Genomic DNA, 21,912 nt, shown 5'->3' on the forward strand with positions numbered 1-21,912 from the left:
TTGATTCATAGGAAAGTACTCTCATAGGTATATGTGGAATCACTGCTGGTTAAGCACTTAGCAAATTGACGTAGTAATGCCATACATTTAGATGAAATTAACCTTGACTTTGAAAATCCAGAATGTGAAGTTCTGCTGCTTCAGGCTGAAAAGTAATATAGACTGTCCCTCCCACCCACCACCATCCCTAATCCTGATATAAAATCAGGAAGTGGTACCCTCAGAATACTGTACTTACTATGGGGAGGGTTAGCCACGCCCTGGGACCCCCTCCCCTCCCAGGAAGTTACCCTTTGTAGAGCGTGATTTGGACACATCGAAAGAAGTTAAGCGTACAGGCTAGGGAGTGAAGAGAAATTTCTGAAGGTGGTACAGAACCTTACTACATCTTAGTTACCTCATCTGCGAGTTGGGGAAAATAGTCTCTACTTCCTATCTCAGTGACCAACGTAAGGGTGATGAAAGACAGTACTGAAATAGCAACAAGTCTCAGAGGAGAGTGTGGTTAGATCTATAATTTAAAATCAAAGGCCTCCCTACGTTAGGAAGCAATAGGTTCATACTGTGATCAGTTGAAAAATATAAATTTCAAACCTTGACTTTTTCCAGAAGGTTGAAATGAAGAACATGGATATGATGTCGGAAGATTCTTGAGAATTTGGGCAAAAGGTGGAGGGAACGTGTGGTACCAGCAGTGCCCAGAAGAGGGGGCTCCTGCATAGCTGGCAGGCCCGTTCTGACGGGCAGCGTCCCCATTTTAACCACAAAACACACGTCTGAAGGTGACCTACCCAGGGGAGCTGCCCACTTGCTTCCTCTGACCAGCGCATCCCACCACTGAAGCCTCTTTGTGTTTTCTCAAGGAGGCGTCTGGGAGAATAATGAATGATGAGCACGCGTCTTTCCCTGCTCCTTAATCGCTTAGCATTCCAGTTAAGGAATCAGTCTCACACTTGGAGGACTTCTCTGGCCCCGCAGTCAGCTCTGCGCTGCTTGGCCACGTCTGTTCCAACCTCATCTGGGACTTGCCTTGTCCCAGGAGCTTCAGCCCTGAGTCTTGCTAAGGAGTTTCTCTCCATGCTGCCTTACTTAGCACAGGGACTGAGCCATCCAGAAGGATCTAAAACTGAGCCATTTTCTCTGCACAGTGAGGGCATTGACTACTGCGCATGTGGAGCTCTGAATTCATGGACCGGTGCTGTTTCACACTCTTTCTGAGACCAGAGGCTATTCAAGCTGTGGATTTGTTTTGTTGTTTCTTAACCAGAACTGCATGGCCAACCTAAGGCAGCATTGCATCCAAGGTCCAGGGGCTTAAGACCCAGGCACGACGGTGAGTGTAATGCAATAGGGAACAGTGTGCCCTGTGGCCTGAGGCTTCCTCACTCAGCCTGCACGCACACAGTGGGGCTGCCGCACAGCACAGCAGCCCCTGCCAGGGAGATGAAGTCAAACTCGTTGGCCAAAGCAGGCTGGTGCCAAACTGCCTAGCCCTGCCCTCTCCAGCAGCTCACCCCTCCTGCCTCCTTCCCTTGTAATGTTCTGCTGTTTGGGAACTCCCTCCTCCACTTGTTGTATGACTCCAGCTCATCCTCTGAGTCCAGCTCAAAGCTCAACTCACTGGGGAAGCTTTTCCTAACTCACAGCAATGTCTCCCATCTGTGAGTCTCACATGGCATGGCCACACCCCTGCTGAGGGGAGGGGACTGAAATCCAGCCCTCACTCTGCTTTGGAGGCTGTTGGTCCTGAGGCGGGACTATGGCTGCCTGGGGAGGGGGAACCTCTGCTTATCTTACCTAATCATATACCTAATAATAGACAAACATGTAAATTAACCATTCCTCCGCTATGCTCACCAGCCAATCAGGAGGGAATATGCAAATTAGAAGGACAAAGATGGCAGCCACCCAGCTGCTCCAGGTGTGGAGTGGCCAGGCGGGGCAGGACGCTTGCTATGAGAGGGAGTGTGGTGGGTGAGGGGATCTACAGGAGTGGCACTCCAGTCCCGCAGTGAAGACGAAGATGGCAGACTCTAGCCAGAGTCTGCAGCAAAGACGAAGAAGGCAGACTCTGGCCAGAATCTGTAGCAAAGGCAGCAGACTCCGGCCAGAGCAAAGGCCTGGGTCCCGGGTGCCGGAGGAAAACCGGTGCTGGAAGCCAAGGGAAGGAAGGCCTATTGCACGAATCTCTTCGTGCAGCGGGCTTCTAGTATTGTGATAAGATACAAGTAACACAAAATCACCATAGTCACCATTTGAAAACACACAATTCAATGGCACTTAATACATTCACAATGTTGTGCGTGTCATCACTATCTAGCTCCGGAACATTTCCATCGCCCCCAAAAGAAAGCCATTCATACCACTGAGCAGTCACTCCCACTCCTCCCTCCTTCCTGCGGGCCCCCCCCCCCCCCCCCCGGGGAGCCACTTCTGCTTTCTGTCTCTATGGCTTTGGCTGTTCAGGGTGTTTCATAGAAATGGAATCATACAATACGTAGTCTTTTGTGTTGGGCTTTTTTCACTCAGCATAGCACTTTCAAGGTTCATTCCTGGTATATCATGTATCAGCACTCATTTCTCCTTATGGCTGAATAATATCCCATTGTGTGGATATGCCACATGCTTATCCCTTCTTCAGTTGATGGGCCTTTGGGTTAGTTTCTACTCTTCGCTCTTGTGAGTAGTGTGCTATGCATATTCGTGTACAAGTTTTGGTTTGAACACCTGCTTTCAGTTCTCTTGGGCAAATACCTAGCAGTGGAATCACTGGGTCATACAGTAAATCAACCCTTAACTTATTGAGGGGCCACTACTGTTTTCCATAGTGGATGGAAACCATTTTACATTATACTCTTCCTCTGGCAACATATGAGAGTGCCAGTCTCCGCATCCTCACCAGCACTAGCCTTTTTCCCCATTTCTACTATAGCATTGGTGGGTGTGCGCAGTATTTTGTTTGCATTTTTGGGTTTGTATTTTTCTAATGACTAATGACATGTAACACCTTTTAATGTGATTATTGGCAATTTCCTTATCTTTGGAGAAATGTCTAGTCAATTCCTTAGGGGCACATTTTCCATACTTGCTCAAAGCACTATGTTAGCTGCGCTGTGATACCCAACAGGCACCTCGAGGGCAGGAACCTGCGATGGGCGCCCCCCTGGGGCCTGCGCGGGTGTGGGGGGGGAACACCTTCCTCTCCTAGGAGACTTTCCGCTTCAGGGCACCGCAGTGCGTTCACACTGGCCTCACAGGAACCTCTCACCGTCAGCAGGGCAGAGGGGTTCCCAGCGTAGTTGCCTCCTTCTTTGAGAAGCCCTCTAGGATCCTCTTAATTTAGAGATGATGAATATTCCACAGCGAGCAGTCACAGGCATTGACCAATCAGCAGGAATGTGGGCTCCTACATAAACCACCAGTGCTGCCTGAGCGGCTGGCTCTCAGTCCTGCTCTTTGTGAAAATGGAGCCGTCCTCCCTCAGGGCAACATTTGCAGAGTGCACGGGGCCTGCAGCTTTGCTAATTTGAACTATGAAATGTAAAATACGTTGGTGGGAATGTTTGTACAATTTCTTTGTACACAACATTGGAAATGATGTGAATCATCTCCTCCTTCCACCTGCGGTCAACAAACTCAGCAGCAGTCACATGATTGCAAAGCTGCTGAGCTGAGTGAATTGGAAGCGAGCTTTAAGCCACTGCAGTTCAGTGGGGGCACTGACTGGGCGGCCGAAATGCCTGCCGTCCACTTCTGTGTGTGCAGTGGCGGGGACCACGGGCTGTTACTTTAACATTGACTCTGACTCAGTCTACAACCACGAATAAAATAGTTCCTAAGGGTCATTTCAATATTCGTTAAGTGGCGGTCCCAGAGGTGAGAGACACGCTCCCAAAGCAGTTAGGAGTTGCATGGGATACACTGCTAGGAAGGCTAAATGACTCCCAGGCAGCTAAGCGAGGAGAGCCCACTCTGGGAACGATGAGATACAACGCTGAGAAACTGAAACCAATGATACGCTAAATGCTTGTTGTTCTTTGTCTACCACGAACATCCCCCCTTTATCTGCACTTCATAGGGAGCCTGGCTGGACCCAGGGAGGTCTGACTTGCGCCAGGCCTTCAGGTCTGCTTCCCTTGCATGAAGTTCAACTCCCTTCTGCTCATTTGGTGGCGCTTACAATCCTGTGTGCGTTACGGCCAGCTGTGTCTACCTCTAGGATGAACAAGAAGCCTTTTAAGTCAGGAACAAACTAGTGGGCGCTGAGCCCAAAGAAATGCAAACACATAGGCTTCCCCTGCAGGGAAGCCCCACGCTGTGCTGCGTGGAAAGCAGGATCTTGGTCCATGTACCCACTGCTCACTGCTCACAGCTGTCATGCATGTTCCTAGTGGACTAAACCAGTAACAGGGTCTGTGCGGCTCTCCTCTTCCCAGACCTAGCTCAGAAAGCTCTGCTCAGCGCTGCTCTGTGAGCCAGGAGTCAGGCGGGTGCGTGGAGGCGGGCCCATCGTACCTTCACAGCAGCGTGCCCGGGGTTGGCGGTGCCGAGCGGGCCGAGCCCCTGCTTCCCTGTGTCTGACTGGTTGCTGGGCTGTGAGACCGAGTCATTCCTGTCATTTTCTGAGCCAGAAGTTAGATCCTGAAATCCAAATTGTAGAATTACTAGGATGTAAGGGTCAAAACGGTGACATAAAAGTGTTAAAGTAGAGCACCCCCCTCCCCATACACATAAACACACACATAGCTCTGCTGTGTGTTTTTTCAATCCTCACCTGAGGATTTGTTTTTATTGATTTTAGAGAGAGAGGAAGGGAAAGAGAGATAGAGAGAAACATCTATATAAGAGAAACATCAATTAGTTGCCTCCTGTACCCAACCTAGGTATGTGTCTTGACCGGGAATCAAACCCACAACCGTTTGGTGTACAGAACAATGCTCCAACTAATTGAGCCACCCAGTCAGGGCTAGCTCTGATGTTTTAACCCTAGCTTTATGTCCAAGTACATGTAAGACTACTTCCTCCAGGAGAAGAATATGTATATACTGTCAACCAATTGAGGATATTTTGAGGAGAGAAAAGGGTCATTATTAAGAATTATTCCACAAGACAGGCATAGAACCAGCCTAGTCTTGGCAAACTGGCATATCTGGTCACCCTGAGTGCGGGTTCCTCCTGTCTGTGACAAGGTCCACCTGTTGGACTTGATAATGGGATTGAAATAGGGAGAAAGAGGAGTGGGTGTACAAGACGACAGGGTGTTAGCAGATGGAGGAAGAGTGTGCATGCATGTATGTATATGTGTGTATATTTATCTCTGTGTGTATGTGTGCATATGTGTATGTGTTCTGTGTATAGCTGTATGTGCCTCTGTGTATATTTTGTGTACACATAGGTATATGAGTGTATATGCTTATATATGTATCTGTGTGGATGTATTCTGTGTATATATATTTAATGTACATGTGTGTCTGTGTCTGTGGTTGTCTGTATGCCTATGTGCCCTTGGTGTGTGTGTTTCTGTGGATACGTATATGTGTTTGTGTGCATGTGTACATGTAGGTGTTCTGGGCAGGCTGAGGAAAGTCCCACTAGGCCTGGTGGCTTCTAGGGGTGGCAGCTGAGGGGCTGAGGGGTTGCAGTGTCCTGGAGACCACACACTGCTCAGCCTCAGAGCCTCAGCGCCTCCCCTGTGGGATCAGCATCAGTGCTCCTGCCTGGGGGGCGGTGCTCCCTAACAGGCTACGCTCAGGAAGTGGCTGGAGAGGCCCTGGCACAGTGAGTGCTTAATGGAATGCAGTGGCTGTTGTTAATAATCGTCATTGTTCTTTATAAACGTGCTTTGAGCAGTATTTGCAGTATACATGCTTCACATGCTTAGAGTTTGTGGATTTGTCCAGAGGTGAGTGCTGTGCCTGGTTTGGGGCTGGAAGTGGCCTTGCAGCGGTTCTGCAGGTAGAAACCTGCTCAGGTAGAACCAACATGCCGCTCTGTTTTGTAACCGCAGCGCCCCCTCGTGGCTGCTCAGTGCACAGAAGGGCGACATTCTCTCCGGCCAACTGTGGTGGGTCATCTAATGGCAGAGAACCTCATTTTTACTTTGCAAAAATAGGGATAGAAGGTATCTACTTGGCAGAGTAGATGCTTAAAAAGTATGTCCCAGGTACAGACCTCAGGTTCTCCTCCAGGTGTTCTGGAGGTTTCGCCACCACACAGAGCCCTGGACCCGGGGGTGACACGCCATGCAGACGTGTCTCTGGACCTCGGAGCGGGACCCGCCTGGCAGTGTTATTTCCAGGCTATGAAGAGATGACAGGCTGAGAAGTGGTTTGTTACCTGGATTGTCCCCGGAGGACCTGCCAAAGGGGTCTCCGTAGCTTTGGTGTCTGGGGGGGACCTCGCTGGGCCCTGGGGGTCTTCGCTTCGCGTGTGATCTGGAGAAAGCCCGTCGCTGCTGCTGTCCTCGTCGAAGGCAAAGGCATCTGCTGGTTTGGAGAAGCTCACCTGGTTCCCTGGGGCCGGGAAATCCAACACTGGTCAGAGGCGCGGGCACGTCACAGGGCTCGCTGCACCTGCTCAGTGCGTCACCCCATCAGGACTAGCGCCACCCCTTTAGGACTGTGTGCAGCTCAAGGTAACGGTGAAGGTCCTTTCTAAATGGTTTCATTTCCATCTATTGACTCAGATGGGAACTTGTGTTTATAAAAGCAGGATGTTTGGCAGGGAAGAATGACTTGCATTATTGGTTAAACCTTATTTTCAGGTTTGTCCATTTCTGAATATTTTCTGTGGGAACCCCTTATCTTTTGAAATGGAATTGGGGGGTGCTGAAGGAAAGAAAAGGCCCACTCCCACCCTTGCCAGATGCAGCAGGAGGCCACTGGAGCGAGCTCGGAGAGAAGGCCACCTCTCTGTCTCACAATGAGAGACATGACCGAGACGACAGTAGGCCATCTGCATCCTCTTCAAATGTAACACACAACACAGCACCGATGTTTAGCAAACTTCCTAACAGGCCGAGCTAGGACAGCTACTGAGTTTAAAGTCCGAATGTCAGAATGAGCTAATGTCCCGGGGTGTCCCATCCCACTAGTGCGTATCTGTTTACAGAAGCATAAATGTGTCTCAGAAATGTTGGGGTGATCCTTACTTGTTTATCATTTGGATTTTCTTTTGACTCCTCATATCTCTGGGTCTATTTTGGAAAATCTCACGGGCTCACACAGGCAGAGATGCCTCCTCCGCTGCCCACACGTCTCTGGGGGCACAGGTACATTAGCTTGGGAAGAGGGTTTATCAGACCCTCTTCCGGCACTATAGCGACATCCTTATATGTCCCTTATGTTTCCTAATTGCTCAGTTTCATCTGGTTTACTATCCAACTGCATAGTACGAAATGTGCCGGGGCCACATCGCTCATCTGACCCGAGTCCAGGCCAGCTCTTCCGAAGGAATTCGCTTTATCAGGAAGTTGCCAGCCCGGCCTTCTGCAATCGCGCTGCCGAGAACTTTTGACTCCTGCTCCGCGCAGATAAGGGAGAGGCGCTCTCACCGCAGACGGGCAAGGCAGCGGGGAGCTGGAAGTAATGGAACAAATGTGGCTTGGGGCTTGTCATCGCCACCCTGCTGGCATCTGTCACGGCCCCTCACTCAGACATCCCAGGGTCAAGTCAGGAAAGAGGCCAGACTAGGACAGGGCAGGTGGAAGCCCAGCCGCTGGCCCGTGGGGCCGCCTGCCGCCCTGGCACGGCGTGGGGCCCATACTGCCGCCCCAGGGAGCCGAGGGGCCTTCAGGAGAGTCATTATTGTTTTTCTATTTGGTTATAGAAGGAACCTCTACTCATCATTAACATTCACACCGCAGGAAATGGCCATACCAATCCTACTTCCAATGAAGAACTCGTCTCTGCTTCTAGATTTAATTCTATACACACAGCAGGACGTATACGCACAAATGTAAAACGCGTGTCACCCAGACAGGCCTGGGCGAACCATCTGCTCCGAAACTTGCTTTTTTCCCTCTACTCATGTCCTGGAGACCCTTCCCTGTGAGCACAGAGGTCTTCCTCCATTAAAAATCAGTTTTTGTGTCAGCTGCACAGTATCCCATTGTATTCACGGGAACTTTGATTTTTCAACTTTTATTTTCAAAAGTGCACTTTTTTAACTATAAAAAATTTGAAATAATAGATAAGTACAGAGAATAATAGAAAACATCTGTAGGTGTCACCTGAAATAAATACGTGCTATCATTTTCTCGTATTTGCAGCAGAGTTCTCACAGGGGCATTCCAGTGGGTGTTTGATAAACGTCACCTTTTTCTTTGCGCTCAGGGGCCACTGCCCCCCTTAGAACTCTGGTCTCAAACGCCTCCCTCTCTCTCTAAGAGCCCGGAAGTAGCTCCCAGCCTTCCCAGCCCGGCCCGGCCTCTCACAGCGAACCCTGCACTCCGCACAGGAAGCTGTTTGTCACTTCCGTGTGATGTGAGAAAATGTCTCTACTCCCTTCTCAAGGGGCCCTTAGCCTGAGACCTTCCCAGGAAGGTCCTGCCAGTTGCCTCCGGGAATCAGCTTCTATACATTTCTTCACTTTAGAAACCATGTTTCCTTGGAAATTGCAAATCCTGCTTATACTCATGGAATCAGAGACTTTGTCCCCATTACAAAGGTTACATGTATGATTGAGGCCAGGTGGGCCTGGGAGCTGGAGGGCGGGTGGGTGTTAAGCCTTTCCACCCCAGAAACCATGAAATTTCACTGGGATCTACCTGGCACCTCCTCCCCCACTCCCCCAGCCAACACCATCCCTACCCTCAGGGAAGCCTCCTGTGGCTGTGCCCACCAGGGCCCCATCTGAGAGCTTCATCTTCTCTCCCCCCCACTTCCTCAGTCTACGTGAATATGGATCTTCTGTGTGCGGTTTGGTACTTCAGGTGACAGACTCCTCCCACCTCCGCCCCTGCCAGCTCACCCACGTCTACCGTATCACATCTCCAATGTGAACAGATTAGAGGGAATTAGCCAAATTGCAAAGTGGTCCAAGTAGTGTCCCCTGTGGGTAGAAATGTTTTGAGAAAAGGGGGCAGAGAGTTTCTCTTCTTAGCCTCCATCAACCTTACTTTCCAAGTGGAGTGATAGCAGATGATAAGAAGAGGAGTTGGTATCAGCCATTCCCTCGATAGTGCAGCAATAGCAAAACAATCAGCCTTCATGAGGCCGTGTGACCAGCCAGTAAGTCAGAGCAGGGGACACCTTTTCTCATCTCTGTTTTGAGGACCTTGCTAGGGCCAGGTTGTCCCGGTGTTTAGAGACCCGCCAACTGTGGGCCCAGCCAGCGTCTCTCCTCTCTCTGCACACCTGTCCTGAGGACATCGCCATATTCCACAACATGTTTTACTTGAGCTTTTGTGATTTGAGGGCCCAATGTGACTTCTTGATTGTGAGAGCGAAAAGGCTCCCGGTTCTGGGAAGGGTGCTCATGATGGTCCCATTGGGCCTTGTCTCAGAGAGGACTGGAGGGCTGGAGGGAGCCCGGTGGTTGCTACCAGACAATCAGCATGCCCTTTGCATTCTAATATGTACCATTTGGTGACCTCAGATTGAGGCACTAGAATGACATGGAAAAGTCTAGAAGTCAAGCACCTGGAATAAAGGAGTCAGTAACCTGCCCCATTTCCCCCAATTCCTCAGGTATTTTCTTCATTTCCAGCCTTCCCACTTCAGGAGAAATGGGGAGAAAGAGAAGCACACCCAGACATGGTAGGTGGAGAGAAGGCGAGGCATGTGAAGGAGGTTGTTCTTGTGTTGCCATTGACACAGTGGCCAATGTCAGGGACTAGCCTGGGAACGCTGGTGGCAGATGAAGGAGGGAGCAGTCCCAGTCCCCTGGAGGAGGCAGGATTCAGCCACTCCCGAATGACTGTCCGCTGTGGACAGGCCACAGCAAGGGGGGCGGCGCAATAATGGGGAGCGTGGAAGGGAAGTGGCGGGGCGGTGATTAGCGGAGTCCGGGTGGGAAGTGGGAGGAAGACACTCTCCCAGCCAGGGGAGAGGTTTATGTGGGGACCAGTGCCTGGAGAGGCACGGCTTCTACGCATCTGCTTCACCAAGTGACCTCGATCACTAAAGAGGTTCCTCCGCTTACACCGGTGAATTCACCGTTAGCACACGCAAGCACATGCAGGTACACCCGAATGAAGAACCAGGGTGAAGGCAAGGCCCCAAACATGGCTCCTGTCTGGTATCTAAAGAGCACGATGTGTCAGCTCAGAATATGCCGCCAGACACGTGAGGACCACTCAGGGGCTGACCAGGTCAGGAGATCTGCATTGGCCCCTGTCCATCACCCCTCCCCCCTCAGCTACAAGTAGATGAAGTTGTGATGCCAGGGCAGACCATGAGAGAAAGGGCACAGAGCCCCCCCTCATCCCCACATACACACACACACACTACACCCTCAGCTCAGACTCTGTGGATTGAGAAAACCTCGACAGCAGAGGGGCCGAGAGCACAGGGCTGGCTGCCCCCCGAGACGGTGCATGGGGAGCTCGGTGTGGTCAGTAGGAAGTGGGGCTCTGCAGTCAAACAGACTTGGTTTGCTTCTCGGTTCTACCACTTCTGTGGCAAAGTGACGGTTGGCAGTTATTTGACCCGGCGGAGCCTCCGTTTCCCCATCTATAAAATGGGCATAATAACCACAGCTACCTTTCAGGGTTTTGAGGGTGAAAATGACACGACATGTGTAAAGCACGTTGTGCGTTATTTGCGTAGTCCCTGCAAGTGCTCAGTCGTTTCCAGCTGCTGTTATTGTTGGTGTTGTTTTTGTTAGGCGTCTCTCTGGTCTCAAGTTTACTATCATCAAAACAAAAGAGACCACCCAGGAGGCGGTGTCCCTGTGGCCAGCTTTGCAAGGGTCAGCACAGCTCCAGGGAGAAGTGGTGTGTCCCAGTGGAGTGGTCATGCTGGGAAGGCAGAGCCAGGCCTTCCCCGGAGCAGGGTGTCGCAGGAAGGGGTGTCACATCACCCCTCTCCTTCCCGCTCAGGCCAGACTCCTGTGGAGCGGGACAGAGGTCGGCTTATCTGGCAGCCTCAGGAACAACCAAGTCTATCAGCTTCGTGGTGCGGCCCTGGGCCTCCGCTCCAGCCTCCCCGCTGCCCGGCTCCCGGAGGGCTGTGCACTGGCTATTGTCCCTGGACACGCTCGGGGCCCGCGATGACAAGGACCTGCTTTGGGAAGCCCTGATATCATCCCCCAGCTATGCCCTGGGGCTGGCTCTGGGCGCTGGCCCCTGGGGATCTTGGCCTGGTGACTCTTAGCTCTCCCTCCCCCTCTTGGAAGTGATTAGATGAATGAGTCAGTTGTACTTTCCTCCGCATAAACATTTAAAATTCCAAGATTAGAGTGAGATAATTGGAGTCCTAGTTACCTTTCTGCTGGGCCCACACGGAGGGCTGAGACCACGCAGTGGAATGTGAAAATGGGCCCAGCTTCTTATCTACTCGCGCGCTGAGCGGGCACTGCCGGAGCTATTTTAATTCCCGGGCAGGCCATCTCCTAACCTCCTCCTGGAAGGGGCTCAAGCCAAATCCATTTCCCCAGGGAGGAGGCTACGACGCGGAGGTAGATAGGGTTTCAGTGTGGCTCTTGCCTGAGCTATTTCCATACTGGAGATACGGCGTCTGCAGAAGACGGAGTACAGTACATTGCCCAGCAGACAGACCACCTCTCGTTCTGGAAGGGGATCGGGTGCCTTTGCTGTGGAAATAGAGTCAGTGGATGATTGAAGGAATAAGGATTCCTTCCCTCAGATTCCTGGCTACAAATTTGCCGTTAGGTCTCCAGATATACGCTGACCCCAGGGCTACATGGACTGGGACAAACAGTTAACTTGCTTTCAAGCACTTGACTTAGCTCTCAGGACTAATTCTCTAGACACCAAGATCACCAGGAGTGTAGAGGTAGGTTAGCACTGTCTCTCCTTCCTCTGCTCAGGACCCCACCCTTTCACACTTCCCTCTCGGTTTCTAGAAACCTCTCCCCAGCTGCAGGCCCCACCTGGGCATGCCCTGCCCAGTGTCAAGGAGGCCTGTGGTCATTTCAGTGGGCAGCAAAGGTCAACACCAGGACAGCCGCCTTCTCTCAGTGACACCAGGACAGCCGCCTTCTCTCAGTGCCAGCTAACTGTCCTTTTTGCCACTCCCACCCCTACCCCCCTGCCATAGCTACTGGTCCCCTGATTCTCCCTTCCCACACTTTTTCCAGAATCTTCCTCAGAAGAGTCTTTTTCATGTGTGTCTCAGTGTGTTTCTTTCTTTCTTTTTAAAAAAATATGCTTTTTAATTGATTTCAGAGAGAGGAAGGGAGAGGAAGAGAGGGATAGAAACACCAATGATGAGAGAGACAGACTCTGTGGATGACCAGGAATTGAACTGTGGTCTCCTGGTTCATAGGTCAATGCTCAAACATTGGCTGAGCTCAGTGTGTTTCTTCCCCTCCGCACCCTGCCCCCCAAATCATTTGCCCTTTAAAAATTATTTATCATTATGGAATGATAGAGTTTGTCCATGAGAAAGGTATCCTAAAGCAAACCTTTTCTTTTTATGCCAAAGCAAATGACTATCTGTCTTATTGTCTATTTGCCTTAAAAGTGAGTGATAAGAGTCAAGACTTCCAGAGTCTAAGATAACTGGATACTTAGTAAATATTATTTTTTCATTTTGTTTTACCTAGGGGACACAGGTGAGTGAAGACTAGCATAGAGTCCTTTAGAAATGTACGTGACAGTGTGAATGGGTGACTTCTGGACCAGCCCTTGGGGACCAGAAGTTGCTTCCTGTGTTAAAGGGATATGGTTATTAAAACACCCAAAACTCATCAAGCTTGGATAATGAGGCTGTATATTCTAAATCACAGATTTGCTTTTTAAAGAAGTAGCTGAAAACCTGATCAGGCATTCAGGTGGGAAGCCTGGCTTGGTTCAAGGACAAGGTGAGAGCCCTTTGGGAGGAGGCGTTTGTCTATTGGAGCAGAACATCAGGACCCTTCTGTCCTTCAAGAGCTGGGAAAGCAATCTGGGCTTCTGTTTTACTCAAGCAGAAACCAGGTCTCTGGACAATCAACAGCTTTCTTGGTACCTAAGGGATGCTCCTATCATGTGAAGAAAATACTCAGATGACTAGAGAGAGAATTAACAAGCTTGAAGTAAGCCTCCCCGCCCCCAGGACTGAGGGATCCCTGAGTAACAATGACCACGCATAAGCTGAACAAGGCCACGCTAAAATCCAGCATATAACTTCTGTTCTCAGAAACCATCACCCCTACGTAACATCATATTTGTGATATTCAGTATTCTGGCCTGAGAGAGGGTGGCTGTTAGTGGTTTTCTCTGAAAGAAAAGCAGGGAGTCAGGTGTATGCTCTGAGATGTGGCCCCTCCTCCCGAGGAAGTCAAATCAGCAAGCTCCCTATTCCTCCTCTTCATGTCATTGTCATCAGGCAAGCTTACCTTTCCTCCATCGGGAACCTGTGAAATTCTACCCGACTCAGAAGATACACTCGCAGGCTGGAAGTGGGGTTGCTAGCTAGCTCCATAAAGCAGAGGAAAGTGTTGGGAAAGACTCGCTGCCCTCATTCAGCTGACTGCAAGAGGTGTTGAAAACTGGGAGTGAGAAGAAAGATCCCAGAGCGAGAACTGGTTCTCTGTTGGGAAAGGTTCTAGATGATTTTATCTTAGGGTTGGAGAATAGTTGGCCTTTAACAAAACCTGGAGCGAGCGAGACAGTGACCGAGCATTCTGCTCAGAGCTTGGCAGAAACACAGAAACACAGCTGCAGAGAGAGCTGGAAAATGTAAACACATCTGGAAAGGCACGTGGATGGGGGCAGTGGGGACACAGACGCCAGGAGAATGATATACAGTCAACCTCAACCCTGAATCATGGCACGGCTTTCTCAGGGGAGATGATCTGATCGCGAGAAGTGACAGAAAGGTAGGAGGCCTGGACCATCATCACCATGAGAAGCGCTATTCAAAGTGCTGTCTCTACAGCTGGTCTTGGAGCAACTCCCTCTCTTTATGACATTTCATCTGATGACATCACTTTGATCACACGCGCATTGAAAGGTACCACTAGCAAGGCTGATGCCTGGTTGATAACAGGTATTCAGTCCCCATCACTTTCCTTAGATTAGGTCACCCTATATCCTCCACCTCTGTCTGTAGCCATTCCTCTCTTTATTCTTCAGAGAATCACTGCCTCTATTCCAAATATTGCATGAGGACCTCACCTTAGCCCTTTTCTTGTTTTATACACCCTCCATCCCCTCCCACCCTCTATTGGGCACTCTTAATTCTTTGTACCCTGCATTACTTCTATTTTTTTGCAGCGTTTATCATCTTTTATCATGTTATATAACTATTTCTTGTTTTTGTTTATTGTCTATGTCTCCCCCTCTAGACTGTAAGCTGTTAGAGCAGAAGTCTTTGTATGTTTTGTTTACTGAGATATCCTAAGCACTTAGGATTGTGTCTGACACATAGAAGGTGCTCCATAAATATTAAGAAATAAGTAAATAAAAAGGCAATCTTATCTAGTCCATCTGTTTAAATTACCATATACACTAAAGTCTCTCAAGTCCATAGCTCTAGACCAGTGGTCGGCAAACTGCGGCTCGCGAGCCACATGCAGCTCGCGAGCCACGGTTTGCCGCTCTGTTGACTAATGAGTTTGCCCAGTGGTCGGCAAACTCATTAGTCAACAGAGCCAAATATCAACAGTACAACGATTGAAATTTCTTTTGAGAGCCGAAAACCGACTTCTGTGCATGGGCCATGAAGTTTCAATCACACTGTATGTTTCAATCGCACAGATTTTTTTGTGGAAGAGCCACACTCAAGGGGCCAAAGAGCCGCAAGTGGCTCGCGAGTCGCAGTTTGCCGACCACTGAGTTTGCCGATCACTGCTCTAGACCAATATTTTCTTCTGAATCCTAGTTTGATAGCTCCCACTGCTTATGCAATCCCTGCCTATTGAGTTTTCCCAAGCCTTTCAAACCCAAGAATTCTGCATCCCACCTCAAACCTGCTCTTCCACTCATGGACCCCATCTTGATAAATGGCTGCCAGTTACCCAATTGCCTAAAAGAGAAGCCTAGGTGTCATCTTTGACTCATTCCTTTGTCCAAATTGGTATCTGCTACTGACCATCTAACCATGCAAAATCAATGACCTCTCAGACCCTCTCTTCCACACCTGCAGCCATGACTCTTGTTCAGGCCCTCAACTCCCGTCCAACAAACCAAACAGCTTCCTAATGGAGCTCTTTCACTGCATTTCGCTTCTGCCGAGGCCCCTTCACCTGCAGCCAGCAGGATCCTTCTCCGTGCCAAATCCCCACCTGTTCACACACAAAGCACAGCTCCGATTCCCACTAGAAACCCTCCAATGCTCTTCACTGCTTAGTATTAGTAATTACAATTATGTGCCCCCTCACTGGGTAATTAGGAGTGCTTATGTTTATTCCCTGAAGCGACGAGAGAAGTTTGAATCTCTCGTCTGCTTCTAAGAAGCAATTTAAAATGTCCTTATAACCTGACCAGCGCTACCTCTCGGTCCTTCCTACTCATTTCTGCCCGCTCCTTCCAGGCTCGTGTAAGAAGCCCTGTCCCCAGGAGCCTTGGTCAGGCACACACACATCCCAATGTGACTTCTGCCTATTCCCTTCATAGCAGTGCTCTCAGCAACAATCAGTTTCTCCTTTATGCTTCTTTTCTTGCTGAAGTGGGAAGTCCTGGAGGTGAGAAATGAAATGAATTTGCTAACATGTCACCAGTGTCTAGTTAATTCTTTACATACATTTTTAAATTGAATCCACCTTGAAAAAGAGCCCATGAGATAGGCATTATTATTGTTAGAATTTCAGAGAGGAGAAACTGAGGCACGGTGAGATTAATAACGCAGTGGCTAGGTGGCCCAGGTCACAGAGTCCAGCTTTGAAAACCAGGCGCCTGCTTTCCTGCCTTCAGGCGGCTTTGTGTCCTACTTATTATTATTATTTTATTATTATTATTATTATTATTATTAACAGTCCTCATATTTGTTGACTTCTATGCATTTCCATTGACCTTGACCATGCTCCTGCTCAGGCCCTCCTGACTCCTTCCTGAATGGTGCATCGTTTTTAACCATCCTCTGTCTCCATTCTCTCCCCCTGCACATGAAGCCAACTAATATTTGAGACCCTCAGATCCCCTCATAGAGATTGTCCTGCTCCACAACCTTGACTTAAAGCAACACCAAATGAATTCAAGGAGAGACAAGAAACCAACAAAGTTTATGAACAAATGCATGAACTGCAACTGCTTCTTTGTAATAATAATCAATGAAAAAAAAACCTTCAGCAAGTATAACGAAAAAGAGAAAGGGGAAGGGGAAATACATATTTGTGATGAAAAATGGAGCCTAACCGTGGTTTAGAGAAGCTCAGAACAATTGGAAACCAATACAATTGTAAAGTTATACAACTTTAGGCTAATGACTGAAATTCAGGGGGATAATGAAATTTTTAGAAAAATTAAATTGTACAAATTGCCTTAAGGAGAAAATGTGACTACACAAAGAACTCTGAGCAAAACTGAAGCAAGGCTACCAAAGAACCACTCCTAAGGAAAGCACCGAGCTCCTGAGATGTTAATAGGCAATGTTTTCAAGCAACTGACCACTGTGATCATATTTAAGTATTTCCCAAACATGGGAAAATATGCACAGGTAATGACAACATTTTGTGAGGCACGTGTAGCTTTGACATTTAAACCTGAGAAATAGAAAACAACAACAATATAGACCAATATTATTTATGAACATTGTAGCAGAGAGGACTAGCTACTCATCAACATACATGTTCCCATCCATGGTATAGATCAGGCGTCCTCAAACTACGCCCCGCGGGCCACATGCAGGTGTTTTTGCCGTTTTGTTTTTTTACTTCAAAATAAGATATGTGCAGTGTGCATAGGAATTTGTTCATAGTTTTTTTTTAACTATAGTCCGGCCCTCCAATGGTCTGAGGGACAGTGAACTGGCCCCCTGTTTAAAAAGTTTGAGGACCCCTGCTATAGACAGACTTCTGGGAAATCTCCTTCACCCAGGAAACAACTTCCCAGCCACGCCTACTATTTCACAAACGGATGTGAGTGGAAGCCAAGCATTCATTTCCAGGTCGAGGATTTTTAAACGTGTGTGTGGGCCTTTTCATTCTTTCTTTCCCAGAGGACTGAGGAGCTCTGGGGCACAGTTGGCAAATTATGGCCTGGAAACCTGCTCTGTTTTCATGGATAAAGTTTTATTAAAACACAGCCTTGCTCATGTTCTTACTTGTTGCTATGGCGCCTTTCATACTACAACAGCTGAGTGGAGAAGTTGCGACAAACAGCTTAGATAGCCTAGCTTATGTACCACCTGGCCCTTTAAGGAAAAGTTTGGTGGATCAGGAGGACTGAAGGAGCCTGTTGGCCTGAAAGACCCGCCAGTGAGAAAAGCTCTCTCTGGATTGTTTATAAACAAGACCCACTTCTATTGCTAAGCTGCTGAGATTTTATGGTTTGTTTGGAGCTACCATTATTCCAACTAATAATAAAAGAGAGCAAAATCTCAAATAAAACACTAGCAATTTCCAGAAGAAAGAACCTATGTAAGATTTTCCCCAGAAATGTGGATGATTAAGAAAGAGCAATTGCACATTACTAGGTCTAGAAAGAAAATCCACGTGATCATCTTTGCATGCGTGCTGAAAGCATTTTAAAAACAATGCTCATCTTACAAACGACTCTTTGTGGAACAGGAGAGAAAAGCTTAGAATTTCTACCCATAGCAAAGCTAATATATCACAGATAGAGGCAGATGACTGGAGAGATTCCCATATATGATAGAAACAAAATAAAATGTTACCATCAACAACATAATAAAAACATATATGTAACAGTGTCATACTGCTATTGAAGCACTGGCAATGCAGAAATAATAATAATTTTCTACTATGTATTATATTAATAATTATTAAATTATATAATAACACTAGAGGCCCGGTGCACGAAATTTGTGCATGGAGGGGGGTTGTCCCTCAGCCCAGCCTGTACCCTCTCCAATATGGGACCCCTGGAGGGATGTCCGACTGCCCGTTTAGGCCCGATCCTGGTGGGATTGGGACTAAACGGGCAGTCGGACATCCCTCTCACAATCCAGGACTGTTGGCTCCCAACTGCTTGCCTGCCTGCCTTCCTGATTGCCCCTAACCACTTCTGCCTGCCAGCCTGATCACCCCCTAACCACTCTGCTGCCAGCCTGTTTGCCCCCAACTTCCCTCCTCTGCCGGCCTGGTCACCCCTAACTGCCCTCTCCTGCAGGGTTAATCACCTCCAACTCCCCTCCCTTGCAGGCTTGGTCCCTCTCAACTGCCCTCCCTTGCAGGCAGGGTGCCTCCCAACTGCCCTCCCTTGCAGGCCGGGTGCCTCCCAACTGCCCTCTCCTGCTGGCCATCTTGTGGTGGCCATCTTGTGTCCACATGGGGGCAGGATCTTTGACCACATGGGGGCAGCTATATTGTGTGTTGCAGTGATGATCAATCCATATATTACTCTTTTATTAGATAGGATAGAGGCCTGGTACAGGGGTGGGGGCCAGCTGGTTTGCCCTGAAGGGCGTCCCAGATCAGGTGGGGGTTTCCTTGGGGTGTGGGGCGGCCTGAGTGAGGGGCCTGTGGTGGTTTGCAGGCCGGCCACGTCCCCTGGCAACCCAAGCAGAGGCCCTGGTATCTGGAATTTATTTTCCTTCTACAATTGAAACTTTGTAGCCTGGAGCGGAGCCAAGCCTGGGGCTCCCTCCAAGGCCGAGGCTGGCAGCCATTTCTGTTGGGGTTATAATTGAAACTTTGTTGCCTTAAGCGGGTGGGCCCGGCCAGGGTGTGCTGAAAGCTTTGCTTCCCCTGTTGCTGGCGGCAACCCTGGCCTGCTCTCTCAAGCTCCATTCTGCCGCCATTTGTTTGAATTTGTTTACCTTCTATAATTGAAACTTTGTAGCTTGAGTGGAGGCTTAGGCCTGGCAAGGGCAGGTGGAAAGCTTGGCTTCCTCTGTTACCTAGGAAACCTTGCTCTCTGTGGCTGTAGCCATCTTGGTTTGGGTTAATTTGCATGCTCACTCTGATTGGATGGTGGGTGTGGCTTGTGGGTGTGGCTTGTGGGTTTTTCGGAGGTATGGTCAATTTGCATATTTGTCTATTATTAGATAGGATATTTTTGTACAATATAGAGTAATATACATTCTATGTGCTTTATATGATCATACATATAATTTTACATATGATATGTATCTATATATGCTGTAACTATTTTATATACAATAAAATACATTTAACTATAGAATATTATACTTTATAACATAAAATTTACACAAAATTTGTAATTTATAAATTTAAATATATAATACATAATTTCTAAGTAAAACAAAAATTATATATAATTTATGTTATAAATATTCTGTCCATAATTTTAATAATTTTATTAAATATATAATATATTAATAAAACCATAATGTTGTTTTTCAAGTATCAACCAGTGCACCAAGGCAGAAAAAAATGTGATTGTGTACTAGACAATCTAAAGTAAACTATTCAAACTATTAATAAAATCTTCAAAGTTACAAAATAAATGTGCTAAATCAATAGATTTCTCATATGTTAGAAATAATTGACTTTACTTAAAGAAAACATATTTAGGAAAATAAAAGAAGGCTTGAATAGGTATAGACAGACTGTATTTTTGTTTCAGAATTAATATATTTTAGACATATGAATTCACCATAAATTAATCTATTAATTTACTGTAGTCCCAAGCAAAATTCTAATAAGACTGAAGTTGGCATGTGATAAACTGATTGTAAATTGCACTCAGCATATACTTGTGAGAGTAGCCAAGAAAAATTAGAAAGATCACATCAATGTAAAGAAACTTGTGAAGACAGATACTAAAACATATTGTAAAATATATCAATAAAACTGTGTAAAACTAAAGTTAGACCTTTCTCTTAAACCATGCACTTAAAAAATTTCATATGCACTAAGGATTGAAATATAAAAATAAAGTATATAAATGTTAGAAGACAATAACTATATTCTTGAGCTAAAATGTTTTCAATAAATACATTCAGAAACCATACAGGAAAAGATTACTAAATCTAACTACATAGAAATTGAAAATTGCTATCGGTAAAATACACACACACACACACACACACACACACACACACACACACACACCAAGGACACACTGGTAAAGAATGTGCAATACCTATGACAGATGGAGGATTAGCATTTTCCCCTACCACATAAATAGCTTTTACAAAGCAGTAAGGGAAGAAAATGCCTGGTAGAAAAAAAGAGGAGTAACCATGAATTGACAATGGCACAAAATCACGTAGAAAAATATAATCTCACCATAAACCAAAGAGTGCAAGTTAAAATGAAATCTTTTGTCATATAAAAATCAATAATAAGTTACATGAATGGAATAGAATGTTCAAAGAAATGGTAAGAGATGCCTGTTCGAGAACATTTCCTGTCCTAGACTGTTTCAGAGTAAAGATGGAGAGAGTGTGTGGTTGAGTGGGCTAGTCCAAATTCAAAGGCACAGGATAATTAGCATGAAGGGAGAGCGTGTAGACGATGGTAAATTGCAATGACATGTTTAGGGGCACTGACAGGTTTGCATATTGTCTCTCCCAGAGTTGATATTTTCATATTTACAGGTTCCAAATACAAAATTCATGTGGCTTTTGAATGGCTGGGTGAGAGAAAGATTTTAGAATGTGGATAACACACTTAATGATCCTATATAATAAAAGCCCAGCAACTGAACGGCGGGATGACCAGAACGACTGGTCGACCAGTTGCTATGACACACACTGACCACCTGGGGGCAGATGCTCAATGCAGGAACTTTCCCTGGTGGTCAGTGTGCTACCACAGTGGGAGCGCCGCTCAGCTGACCAGGATGAGTGGCTGCTCCCACTGTGAACCCCGGGCTGCACTCATAGCCTCCTCACCCCAGCCTCCTCCTGCTCGCTCCCTGCCACCTCCTCTGTACGCCCGCAGGCCACACAGCAGCGCCACCAGGCTCACGGAGCTGACCCTGCCGCCTCTCAGTGCTATTGTCCCTGGGCCCGGCCCTGACCAGGTCCCCTGGAGAGGCGAGTGCTCCGGCTCCACAGAAGATGCTGGGCCAGGGAGCAGCTGCTCAGAGGGCAGGTCCACAGCCGCTCAGCTGACCTGGATGAGAGGTGCTCCCACAGCGGGCTGATCCCGCAGCCAGGCCTCCCACCAGTGCATGGATCCTGTGCACCGGGCCTCTAGTAAGTTTAATAATAGGCTTCGTGTCTGTTAAAATGTCTTTATACACACTTTTGACAAAGTGTGGAAACATTTAAATGTGTATTGCTTATTAAACATTTAATCCTTAGAGCTCTTTGTGGACATAACTGGAAGAAAATAAGTTTCTCTAACTTTTCATGGTAAGTGCTTCTTTATTCCTTCTAGTTTTCCCAAGTTTCACCCCAACATCTCTATGAATGGGTTCAGTATGCTCAGGCTGTTTGGGTCCATTTGCTCTAAATGGTTCAAAAAAATCTACAAAATGATTTTATACAGTTTATGATATAATTAATATTTGTGTCTCTTCCTTAAGTATTTGCACTTCAATTTTTTTTAGCACATGTGAGGGTTGTCAAAGAGTTTTCACATGCTTATATGACCTGAACTTTGCTCCAAGGGCCTAGGAGTGGGGCAGGAATTGTGGTCTTCATCTGAGAGAGATGAGGTAACTTGGGGAAACCCCAACACACAGCAGGCGAACTGGGCTTAGAATCCAGG

The 21,912-nt window shown here is 47.5% G+C and overlaps 1 protein-coding gene across 2 annotated transcripts in view; it reads right to left on the reverse strand.

Moving 5' to 3' along the window:
* The window catches only part of MYOCD (myocardin), a 45,093-nt gene that overhangs the window by 18,961 nt on the left and 4,220 nt on the right, over positions 1 to 21,912 (reverse strand). For both annotated transcript variants that reach the window (XM_054709494.1, XM_054709493.1), the window contains 2 exons: positions 6,337 to 6,512; positions 4,516 to 4,641 (listed from right to left, as the gene is read on the reverse strand). In XM_054709494.1, coding sequence (XP_054565469.1) covers positions 4,516 to 4,641; positions 6,337 to 6,512 — 302 coding nt within the window. The remainder of the gene's footprint in view (positions 1 to 4,515; positions 4,642 to 6,336; positions 6,513 to 21,912) is intronic.

This window comes from Eptesicus fuscus, chromosome 20, assembly GCF_027574615.1.
Source record: "Eptesicus fuscus isolate TK198812 chromosome 20, DD_ASM_mEF_20220401, whole genome shotgun sequence".
Taxonomy (NCBI): Eukaryota; Metazoa; Chordata; class Mammalia; order Chiroptera; family Vespertilionidae; genus Eptesicus; species Eptesicus fuscus.